The 12,863-nt window shown below is 36.1% G+C and overlaps 1 protein-coding gene across 2 annotated transcripts in view; it reads right to left on the reverse strand.

Annotated features, from left to right (window-relative positions):
• Positions 1 to 12,863, reverse strand: part of cntn3a.1 (contactin 3a, tandem duplicate 1) — a 327,610-nt gene that overhangs the window by 27,287 nt on the left and 287,460 nt on the right. For both annotated transcript variants that reach the window (XM_030139254.1, XM_030139253.1), the window contains exons 14-18: positions 10,380 to 10,497; positions 6,189 to 6,347; positions 5,894 to 6,043; positions 4,219 to 4,289; positions 1,393 to 1,627 (exon numbers count right to left, since the gene is read on the reverse strand). In XM_030139254.1, coding sequence (XP_029995114.1) covers positions 1,393 to 1,627; positions 4,219 to 4,289; positions 5,894 to 6,043; positions 6,189 to 6,347; positions 10,380 to 10,497 — 733 coding nt within the window. The remainder of the gene's footprint in view (positions 1 to 1,392; positions 1,628 to 4,218; positions 4,290 to 5,893; positions 6,044 to 6,188; positions 6,348 to 10,379; positions 10,498 to 12,863) is intronic.

The raw sequence follows: 12,863 nt of genomic DNA on the forward strand, positions 1-12,863 counted from the left end.
ATTCTATCATGTATCATTGATCAAATAACAAGAAAAGTGAGTCTGAGTCTGTGTTATTATATCTCATCCACTACAGATTGAATTGGTCTGTATGTGGCCCCTGAACTACGATGATTCTGACACCACTGAGCGTTAATATCTTCAGTGTAATATTTGCATTTCACGAATTCGACACAAATTGGATCCTTTGGCGGGCCGGTTTTGGACCATGGGCCATATATTTGACACCTGTGTTTTATGTTGATTTAAGGCAGGGGTTCCCAAAGTGGGGTACGTGTACCCCCAGGGGCACTTGGAAGAAGTCTAGGGGGTACTTGAAATAAAAAAACAAAACAAAACAAAACTTTAAATACCAAATAAATAATGAGAATTAATGCTGAAATATAAAACACAATAAATACATTCATATAATAGTTTTATTGTCAATTATCTTGTTTAAGCTTTGGTAACATTTTAAAAACATTTTTTTATTTTATATTGTTCAAAATGAGTTTAACTGAGCAGCTGAGCAATTATTTTTTTGTTGATGAAAGGTTCATTTATTAATTAATGACCAATTTATTTATTTTTTCTTATTACTAAAAGAGGGCACTTTTTAGTTTATAGTTTGCACAAAATTTACTAAAAAAAAAAGAAAGTTTTTTTTTTTGTTGGTTTTTTTTTTATATTTTACAGTTAAATATTTGTTGTTTGTTTACAAAGTTTTGAAAATAGAAACTTTTGGCAAAGGAACAAATTTTGCCTGATTTTTTTAAAATCAAAAATGCTGAAGCAAGAAAATATTGGGATAGGAACTACCAAGGACATGTTCTGTGCTATATTTGGGTCATTTAACAGGAAAAGACATACCAAGTAAGGATAAATATTTGATTAAAATCCTCTTGGTAGCGTCTAAAAAAGCTATAATATGAAAATGGCGCAAAGAGGACCCCCCTTACCCTATATAACTGGAGAGACATTCATAACATGGAGAGACTTACTTATATCATAAGACTGTAGTAAGCAACCTGGGAAGATGGAAAAAGTGGACAATATACAGGACGACAACTGACACTATGTTCTAAATGTTTGTGTTGTAAAATTTCAAACATGAAACAACAAAATATGAGTTTAAAAAAAATGCTGATCTGAAGAGTTGGGGATACTTGGATGAAAAATTATATTTCCACTGTAAAAAGTTTGAGAACCACTGATTTAAGGCTTTTTTTCTCCTTTTTTCTTTTCTTTTCTTTTCCTTTCTTTTCTCTTGGTGCAGGATGCATGAATTTCGCCTGAGGATAAATAAAGTTCATGTGTGTCTGAATCAGCTCACAATAACAGAACTGGTCTGGTCTGTGTTTCCTTTTATAGTGGACTTCATTCTGTGCTACACATAAAAATAAAAGGACGCACCTTCTTCGGCTGAGTAGATGGTGGTCACGGGGCTGAAGGGACCCTCCCCCTTGTTGTTGTAAACCCCGACTTTGACTTGGTACGGGGAGAACGGAGGGATGCTCTCATTCTTGAAGACGTATCTGGAGGCGTCCGGGGATGTGACGGCCGCCTGCATCCAGCCCGGCGCCCCAAGTGGGCGGAAAGCCACCACGTATCCGAAGCCTGGACCGCTCTGCATCTCCTCAGGAACAGGCTGAAGTGGTACGAGATGAGTCAGATGGATGAGTCAAGACACAGGCAACAGCCGATCTTAAAGATATTCATACCAAACACAAACGGCGCTCTGCATGGTTTAGAAAGAAACACAACTGAGGAGCTCGGATTTTTTCTCAAATGAACTGTGCACTCTGACTGGTGAAGTGGTTTTATCTTCAGCAGCACTTCATTGCTTTCAACTGCTTTATTTTTTTCATGAATTCAACTGAACAAACACAGAAGTACTTTCTCAAATACACTGAGGACAGAAGGAGATGTTTATTATCTGTACATAACAAGCTCACTCTGTCTACTGCATTAATACATCAATACAAACGCAGCTTTTCAAATAGAAATGTCATTATTCAGGGTTCCTACAAGTTCAATTTGAGACTTTTTAAGACCTTTTTAAGACTACTTAGAACTGAATTTCATGCCCATTTCATGGTCATACTAGTCGCTTTTCTATTGACCCTAAAATTGCGCAAATATAACTCGTGCATAAAAATTTACCGAATGGAAAAACGACAATTTTGCCAAAAGTCTCATTTTTCGATTAGAAGTTTTTCCGCTGGCAAGAGGTGGTTTTTCGGGTGTAGCGCAAATGGTGTATCACACAAAACTGCAATGGAAAAACCTTTTTTCGCAAATAGAGTCAGGTGAATTAAAAAAAACGGATGTTGACGTACGTTACAACAAGCGAAGAAGAAAAAACATGGCGCAGTATGTGTGGACACACCAGGAAACCCAATAATTTTTTAACTTAGTACGAGATAGAGGGGTAATATATAATAATAATGAATATATCTGTAAATCAACACCATATTTACGTTCGTCGCCACATTTATGGAATGACTTCTCGTGTCATCTTGCGATAAATAAAAAAATCATCGCATTTGTGATTTAATGGAAAAACCGACATTACGCACTTGTGTTTTTTTGACATTTAGTAAATATTGGCAAAGTTTTGCGCAGATATCCAATGGAAAAGCGACTACTGGCAAAAATTTGTGACTCTTAGAATTTAGGAAAATGTAGGGATTTACTCCAACACTTTGATTCCCACCGTTCTGAGTCTTTTCTCACCGGGGGCTGCAAAGTTAGCAATAATTACCTCCGCCAAGGAGGTTATGTTTATGCCAGGGTTTGTTTGTTTGTCTGTCCTTTAGTGTACAACATAACTCAAAAAGTTATGGACAGATTTGGATGAAATTTTCAGGGTTTGTTGGAAATGGGATAAGGAAGAAATGATTAAATTTTGGTGGTGATTGGGGGTGGGGGGGTCCACGGGGGGTGCCACTGATCAGCCTTGGCAGAGGTCTGCGCTCTCCGAGTGCTTCTAGTTGGTCATTAATTTCAATATACTTTAAATATACATGTTATGGCTGTGGAAAATAAGATGATATACAATTCTCATAGTTTGCAGTAAAGTTTAGTGTAACTTTCTGATCTGAAAGGATTTTTGTGTTTCAGGTACATGGGTCAGACGTGGCCATCGAACAGGCCGCTGGGATAGGCTGATTACACTGGTCTACAATTTTTTAGAAATGATTGGCTTCAGACATTAAATGTTACGTATTTTAAGAAGATTAATTGGAAAATAAATGACAAAAGTGCCCGTTTGCTAATGTTTTCAAGGTATATGATTAAGTGTTATTACACATATATATTGGTTTATGTACATTTATATAATAGTTTTATAAATCTTCCACTAAATAGAACCTGTAAAGTGAATGTATTCTAATGTGCAGACAGTGTTTTGAAGTAGATCTTGTAGCTCTGAGACAAAAATGGTAAAATTTCATTATTTTTATTCTGGAAGCATTTTCCCTGTAGACCAGTGTTGTTAATAAGGTATCAGAAAATGGTGAAAAGTGTTTCCTAAAGACTAAAAACATGCCTTGTTTGGTTTTCAACATAGATATATTATATTTACTGTCACAGAGGACAAATAGACCAGAAAATATTCACATTTATGAAGCTGAGATCAGAAAATTTGGTCTTTTTCTTAAGAGTTAAATCAAATTTTTTCTGATGTTTTGTTCATGTTTTTTTTTTTTTTTTCTTTCAGTTTACCCAGTTCCTGTGGGTGTTGCGGATTATTGTCAGTTATTATTACTATCATTATACTGTATCATTACAAATGTCATTATTGTTATTGCTATTATTGTTGATATTGTCTCATTTGAGGGTCTTTACCACCTTTTTTTTTCCTTCCCTCTTCTTCAACCGCCTTTGCTCTCTCCTCCTTTCTTCTCCCTTTCCTCTCTTTCCCTCTGTCTTTTCCTGTCACGTTTGGCATCAAAATATGGTTCAACAAAACCCAAAATAAAAACAGTGGAATAAATCTAAGGGGAGCCTTATATACTTTATGAAGTTCCCCTTAGCAAAGCAAATTTGTTCAGCACAAGTCAGCCCGACCACCATTTTGCTGTTACGATGCTGGAAAAGACAAGTTAAAGAAAAAAAACCTTAATGTAAACATTGAAGCTCTACCTTTAAGAAGAAACAAAGCATAGAGTAATCATAAGAAGTAAACACGCTAAACAGAATCAAACAAACTGAATAAATGTACTGTATTTCATTTACCTCCCAGGTAATGACCAGCTCTGAACGACCTCCGCCACCGCCGTTCACTCTGGCAGGAGTCAGTCTGGGAACTAAAATAAAAACACATGTAAAGTCTCAACATATATCAATATATAATGCATATAATACAATGCAATACAGACTACACCATCATTACAACTGACTGACATATGTTGGCCTGAAAATGTCTAATAAGGTAGAAAGTTCTTCAGCCTTTACTCGAAAAACCTGTTGGCGACTACAAACCTCTACTGATGTCAAATGTTGAATCATCTTTTATACAATAATCCTATTGATACCTGTAAATAATTGGTGTAAAATGCAGTTGGTCGTCATTTCACGGTCATCAGATATGACCCATTTGGACGTTCAGAGGCTCCGTAGTTACCGTGGAAACACTGTCATCTTCTACAACATTGATTCACCACTAAAATCAATATAGTGTGATAAATGACAGTGGATGTAGATGCTTGTTATTTTTGTTCAGTTAATGACATATTTTTCTTTGTACTTAAAGCAGGGTGCTTGTTTTTTATCCAAAAGAAAATTCCAGATTTTTCCAAAACTGCTATTTTTGCCCCCAAGACCTTGATTTTATATACTTTTATACTTGCGTGTCTACTCTTTTGGTTGAGATTGTACCTGTTGTGGGTAGTAGAAAAGATAATTTTGATAAATGTATAAATGAATGAACGCATAATTTGCAGTAAATTATGTTTTCACTGCAAAAAGCTAAATCTTACCAAGTGTACTTTTCTCATTTCTAGTCAAAATATCTCATCACACTTAAAATAAGACAGAATCATCTTAAGAGGAACTTTTCAGTGAGATATAAGAAACTTATTTTTAGACAATAGATCTGGAAAATCTTATTTCAAGAAATCTTAAGATAATTTTCACTTGTTCCATTGGCAGATTTTTTGCTTAATTCAAATTTTCTTTGCTTAATTCAAGCTACATTCAGACAGCAGGTCTTAATGCACGAATCAGATTTTTTGGTGAAATCTGTTTTTTTGTGTGTGCTCGTTCATATTACACATTAAATGTGACTTCAATCAGTTTTGAGTATGAACTGAATGCGACCCTGAAGTGACCCGCATGAGTAAAAGAGGTTCTGACGTAATACGTGACCAAGCAGGCACACACCGTGTTTACAGAAGTAACACTCCTGGGACGCAGAATTGTGACGTTTGTCACATTTCAATGATGTAAAGGTCAGATAAATGTGACCCGGCCGTTTAGACTGAAGTTGCATTGCAAAATATCAGATACATATCAGATTTCAGTGCACATACGAAAGTGGCCTGGGTCGGATTTAAAAAAATTAGATTTAACAGAATGGATACAGGTCACATATGGGCAAAAAAAAAAAAATCGGATTTGTATTGTTCAAACTGTCTTTAACAGATCGGATACAGGTCACATATGGGCAAAAAAAATCGGATTTGTATTGTTCAAACTGTCTTTAGAAGATCGGATACAGGTCACATATGGGCAAAAAAATCGCATTTGTGCCACATTTGCCTGCAGTCTGAGTGCAGCCTTAGACTTTTCCGTAGTGCTGTATGTATTTGGCTGCTCAAGTTTTTAAAAAAATCTATTAGCTTTTTGTAAGTGTTGCTGAATTTTCTTCCCTGTTGGAATCAGTGAAATGTGATGGGCTTCTGATACGTACGCATTTCTTTGGTGCGGGCCTTTTTGGAGGGTTTACTGGGCTCCCCCGTCCCGATGCTGTTGGTTGCCAGAACTCTGAACTCGTACTCCACCCAGGGACTCAAGTCGATGACAGTGGCTGACAGCTGCTTCCCCCCGAGCAGCTCAGGAACTGAGAGACATCACAGAAATAACCTTTCATCAAAGCCACGCCAGATCTGCCACTCAAAAGGGCGCCGAGCTGGTGGCATGTTATTTACTGTCATTTCATGTTTGGTTTCAGAGAAGAATGCTCCAGACTGTCACACGAAACCTACCCGTGGTAACAGCCTGCCACCCCAGGGAGAAGGGCGTCCGGGCCTGGATGGTGAAGCTCAGGATGGGGCTGTGGTGGTCCAGGCCCGGACCCCAAGACACAGCGGCGGTGGTCTCGGTCATCTCAGTCACCTGGCAGTCCACAGGGGGCCCCGGGGGACCTGGAGGGACCATTAGGCCAAGTTTACACACAATACAAGATGACAAAAACTACACAGATTCATGCAGACAGGGTCATGGATACGGTTAAAGCAGGGGTCTCAGACTCATTTTCTTTCAGGGGCCACATTCGATTTGATCTCAAGTGGGCCGGACCAGTAAAATAATAACATAATAACCTATAAATAATGACAACTCCATGAAAATACTTATTTTTATAAACTATCCAAAAAAAATGTGAATAACCTGAAAAAACTGAAATTTAAATTTAAAAAAATGAAAATTTAGTGCAATTTCTTTTTTTGCACAAAGCCTTTTTTGTTGATATTTATGCAGGGACTCTACAGAATTGTGTTTCAGACATGAATTAATACAAACAAGAACAGTCCCCACCCCCAACTTGTTCCAACACAACCCCACCCCTAACAAAAAAAAAAGAAAAAAATCCATTAGTGTTTGGATTTTAGTGCAAAAAAATAACATTATGTTATGAAAATATTTACATTTACAAACTATCCAAACTAAAAAGATGTGAGTAACCTGAAAAACCTGAAATTTCTTAAGAAAAATAAGTGCAATTTTAACAATATTATGCCTCAACTTATCATTTCTACATGTGTGTTATGGATCAGATCTACAAAGACACTAAACACTTATTAACAGGCAGAAAATTCTTAAAACTGAGCTTAATTTTCCTAAGTTTGTTCACATTTTATTGTTACAGGATAGTTTGTAAATGTAAATATTTTCATAATTTAATGTTATTTTTGCACTAAAACAAAGACAAAAAATTGAAGTTTGTATTATTTATAGGCATAATGTAATATTATTTTTCTCACATCAAAGCAAGAAGAAAATACAGAGTCATTATTTTTTGTAGGTTATTATATTATTATTATTTGACTGTAGATCATATTGGTCTGTATGTGGAACCTGAACTAAAATGAGTTCCACAGCCTTGACTGTGGAATTTTTAAACTTTGCAAATTCATCCCACGGGCCAGATTGGAACCTTTGGCGGGCTACATTTGGCCCCCGGGCCGCATGTTTGAGACCCCTGGGTTAAAGTTAAGCCAGAACAAACAATGTCCAAATTAAAAAATAATTTCCTTCCTGGCAGCTTAAAGAGACCGGTGTTTTATCCAGTTGCATTTTCAATTTGTGCATAAAAAAAATCTGAGGAAACACCGAAATCTGATTTCTGTCAAACAGATAGAGATTATTTACTGAGCTTAAAACTTAAATTCAGAAATAACTTAAATTTCACAGTTTCATTATGTAAAATTTGAAGATGTAATTAAATATATTTGAGGATATGCACCTAATATTAAAAACATTAGATAACTGTTGCATTTAAGCTGCAATAGTACCAAAATGTACGATTTGGTCGGGTTTGAGTGCGAAAATAACAGCGCTACTTAATAGATGTTTCTTATTCTACTATAACCGTCTCAAACCACATTTTTGTGAGGCTTATGCCTTTAACAGCATCACCACATCAGTAATCTATCATGTTGTCTTTTTTTTTTTTTTACAATTAATTATACAACAACAAAAGGTCAATTTTTCAAGAATTCATAATTTTAATCATCTTCAAAAATCAACCTGTATTGTTGCTTAAAAACATAAATATGTACTTCCTTTCTTCTCCTGTTTGGGCATTTAATGATTAATTTATTGAGATTTTGATGGAGATGTTTACTGTTCTTGCACTGCTTTTTCTTGCCTATTATTCGTTAGATGTTCTGAATAAATCTAATCAAATCTTAAGTTAAAAAATGGACCGAAACAGAGGTTCAAGATGAATCAGATGTGGATTTAACAGACTGATTATTCACAGACTATTACAGATGAGAACTATTCCAATGTCTGAGGCGCAACATAAAACTAATGTGAACTACACTGGTGGGGAATGTTAAGAAAGATTCTAAATGAGGAACAAAATGAACAGAAATTAGTTCCACCAATCCTGGCTTTAATAATTTATCCAAAAAGATCATTTCCTTTCTCCGGTCAAACAATCTAATAAAGATACGCAGGAAAATATGAACTCATCAAAACTCACAGACTAATTACAGGTGAATGAACGTACAGAATAAATGCAGATGTAATCAGTTTCAGTCAGTCGCAACCTTCAGTGGTATCTAGCAGTGGTTGCAGATTGAACTGCTTCACCCTCAAATAAAAAACACAAACGTTCCTCATTAAAGCTGCTGTTTCTTTTGTCTGTTCTTGGCTTCTCTATTAGTCTGACTCACTGGAAGTTCTACAGCACAATAAGGATGAATAATTCTGTTGCATAGTTTCAGGATCATCATCGTCCTTCATTCTCACTTTTGTTACGTGTAACTGGGCTGCAGCTACACCCTGAAAATGCTGTTTTGACAAAGAGACACTTCATTCTCCGTGTTTAAGACAACGATGTGCTTTCTTATATGCACATTTTCCAAAAAAAAACAACTTTTCTCCTGACAGTGTTTTGCAAATTCACTGTTGCAGCATCTCATGATCAGCACCAAGAACTGGCAAAACAACCCAGACAAATTCTTAAGGTGAGGACACACCAAATCAACTGCCGATTGTCACCAGAAAAGGTAGCCTGACTGATCAGTTGGCTCCTGTCTCCCCGACACGGTCAAAAAAGTGCGAAGAACACACCAAATCGACTACCAACTTGAGTATATGTTCTCCATAACAACAGATGGAAATTAGCTTCTCTGCTAAATCTGGTGCATGCATCTTGTTCTTTGTAACTAACGCCAATACACACTGTCGGGTAACTAACTAACTAACTAAATCATGGGTGTCAAACTCATTTTAGGCCAGATTCAGCCAAATCTGATCTGAAGTGGGCCAAACCAGTGAAATAATAACATAATAATATATAAATAATGTCAACTCCAAACTTTCCTCTATGTTTTAGAGTGAAAAAAAGTAAAATTATGCGATCAAAATGTTTACATCTATCAACTATGCTCTAAAATAATGTGAGTATCATGAACAAACTGAAATTTCTTAAGAAAACTAAGTGCAATTTTAACGATATTATGTCTCAGTTTATCATTTACACATGTAAATTACAAAGTACAGATCACAGTGGATCAACAAATACACAAAACATTTAATAACAGGCAGAATATTGGAAAACTTGCACTTCAGACATTTCAAAATGTTCATATTTGTTCAGGTTATTCGTGTTTTTTTTTGTGAAATGATAGCTTGTTTTAGTGTAAATACAGTAAAACGACATGAAAATTTTTACATTTACAAAGAGAAAAATTTGGAGTTGAGAGTATTTATAGGTTATTCTGATAGTATTTTACTGATCCGACTCACTTGAGATTAAATTGGGAACCTGAACTAAAATGATTAATATCTTCGGTGGGATTTTTGCATTTCACAAATTCATCCCAGGGGCCAGACTGGACCCTTAGGCGGGCCGGATTTGGCCCGCGGGCCGCATGTTTGACACCTGTGCTCTAACATTACTATACAATATTGAATGAATTAAAATACGTGTTTTCAGAAAATTTCAGCTTCAGTCTCATCAGGAAAGTAATAAAAAAGTTGATAAAGTATTAAAAGAACAAACATTAAATAACCTGTAACCTTTCGTGTCTGCTGAATATATGCAACCTGTGATGAATCAGAAGGAGATGTGGGTTGTTCTTAAGTGGTTATGTCTCACAGTGATGATGATTTATAGTTCAATATCAGACACTACATGGACCTGCGATACATTGAAAGGCTGAGTTATACTTTTTTTTTTTTAATACATCAAATCAACCGAACCTGAGAAACATCTTGAAGTAAAGTCTAAAGACCTTCAAAGTTTTTTCACTCATTACTGTCAGATTATGTTTTAACAAAACCGTTGCTTATTGCCTTGACTCGAATGTAACACAGGAAAAAAAAAAAAAAAGGCAATAAAATGGTGTTTGGTGCATCTCCAACACCTACATACAGTAAGTGCTCTGTCTTAATGCGGAGACATTTGAAATGGTTTGTTTTGAACATGTGAAGGACATCCTTACCTCTCACTACCACATCGGTGGCGATAGAAACGCTGTCCACTTTGGTCTGAACGGCACAAGTATATTTCCCAGCATGCCTCAGTTGAATGTTTCTGATCATTATATCGCCAGCTGAGCGCTGTCGGTGCAGGAGTTATACGAAGAAGAGGGAGAAGAGAGAAAATAAAAACAGGAAAATTTCAAAATCATGAAGTTGCAAATACAGTAAAAGGACTGCAAATAGAAGCCAATGTCACTCCGATTTCTCTAGAATTCACTTCATTACATTATGAAAGAGGACAGTGCTACAAAAGTCCAGGGACACAGCAAAAGACTGAGTGCAGGTCTCAACAATCATTTCAGAGGGCTGTTTTTGTGAAGAATTAAAAGGGTTCTTTCAGCGCCGTTCCTTTTATTCAGCCCCATTCCATTTACTCCACAGACGACCATTCAATGCCAAATACATTATTAGCTTTGAGCTCTAAAGTTAGTGCTAATGTTGAGTTGATGTCTTATCTCTGAAAGTAAGAGGACTGTGAAACAGGACCAGACTTGATAATTACTTTGATGTATAATCAGGGACATTTTCAGGAGATAAAAATCAGTTGCTGCGAGTCATTCAGTCTTTGACACTCCCCGGCATCATTAAAATAATATAACTGGAGATGGAGTGGGTCACATATCTCTCAATTTAGCACTTTTTAAAAAAATATAAAACAAGAAGTAGTTCAAGATGGGCTTTTTGACATGGCACTCTGCACAATACAGTTGATAGGCTATATGTTACATGTCAAAGGACGACAGGAAATTTCACATAATTGTCCAATTTTGCAGCCGGCTGTGATGCTATGTTAAAAATAGAGCAAAATATAAACCTTAAAGATGTAAAGAAAAAAAAAAAAAAAAAATCATGTTTTGGGGTTTGTTACTTTCATCTGAACATTTCCATCTGCATTTCTAAATCATCTCCCTTTTTTCTTAATTAACCCATAAAGACCCAAACAGCCACCGACGACCAACACCATCAACTGATCTAAAATGTTTAATAACTTTTTATCCATTAATCCTATCAATACATGTAAATTTTTTTTTTTTTTGAAATGCAGCTTGTCGTCTTTTCATGGTCATCAGATACGACTCATTTGGACATTCAGAGGCTCTGTAGTTACCGTGGAAACACTGTCATCTTCTACAACACTGATTCACCAGTAAAACCCATGGAGTTGGATCAATGACAGTGGATTTATGTTCAGTTAATGATAGATTTTGCTGAAAAGTAATTTGTTTTTCTCCAGTTTGCTCTGTTTTTGATTTAATAATCCTCAACTTTACTCTGAGCTTTTATCAACATCGACATGATCAGTGAATTAAATATAGGAAAATACATGATGTTCACTGAAAAAAACTGAAAATACAGAGGATTATGTCAACATAAATTGTGATAAATCACTTAAAAAAAGTCAAATAGAGAAAAATATTAATAATTTGGAACTGCCACAAAAGTAACACTGGGTCTTTATGAGTTAACTATATTTAATTCAGGCAGGCCTTTCTCAGGGGTCAAACCAAAATCTGAATCTAACTCATTCAGAGCTTCTAACGGTTCTGTATAAGTATGTGGTGATTCTCTCTTTTACGGATGTGCGAGGGGCGGGGTTTGTTGTGCCTGGCACCACTCGTTTTCGTTTTTTTGTTGATTTATTTCCATATATTGAAGCGTGAACTTTTAAATCTGGATTTCTTTTGCCTACTTATGTTTGAAATAAAGTCTACCTATATCGGTCTACATCTATATCTATTGTGTCATCGGCATAAAAGCGTATAGCACTGAGGTGGAAAGTAAATATGGTTCACATGCAGAATGAAAAGGGGACCTAAACTGACCCCTGAGGGACTCCTACATGATTAATTTCTATCAGCAACAACTGACTGAACTCTACTGGAAATATATTTTGAACTAAAGATGATGTGATTAAGCTCAGTTATGAAACCTTTACATTCACGAGTTAATAATAAACCACTCGAGGTAAGAAGTGCAGTCAGTACATTTCTGAATAGAACAATAACCTACTACTATTATTCACTTGACTTTGCTTCTATCAATATTATGATACGCTGATTGTGAGTAGTTTTTTTTTTTTCTGTTCCATAGATCAGTTCAGCTGCTGTGACCGAACCATCATTAATGTATCACTAGTGTTTCCACTTCAACATGCCGGCGTCCTGCGGGGGTGGTTGGGTGGGCGGGTGCACAGGAGTCAAGTGTCTGGATGAACTGCGGAGCTACATACAATTACAAAGCTCTCATTGTTCAGTATCATCCCCGATACAGAGTCAACGATAGGTGATAAAGAAGCCAAGACCTTATAACAGCTTGGGCTAATTAAAAGAAAAACATATTTAGTGTTAGATGATCGCATGTAACGCACGGCTGAGCAATGAGTAATGAATTCCTCAGGCTGCTACTTTTGTCAGTGGAGGTGGAGTTATTAACAAGCACAACAT

The sequence above is a fragment of the Sphaeramia orbicularis genome, chromosome 7 (genome assembly GCF_902148855.1).
Source record: "Sphaeramia orbicularis chromosome 7, fSphaOr1.1, whole genome shotgun sequence".
Taxonomy (NCBI): Eukaryota; Metazoa; Chordata; class Actinopteri; order Kurtiformes; family Apogonidae; genus Sphaeramia; species Sphaeramia orbicularis.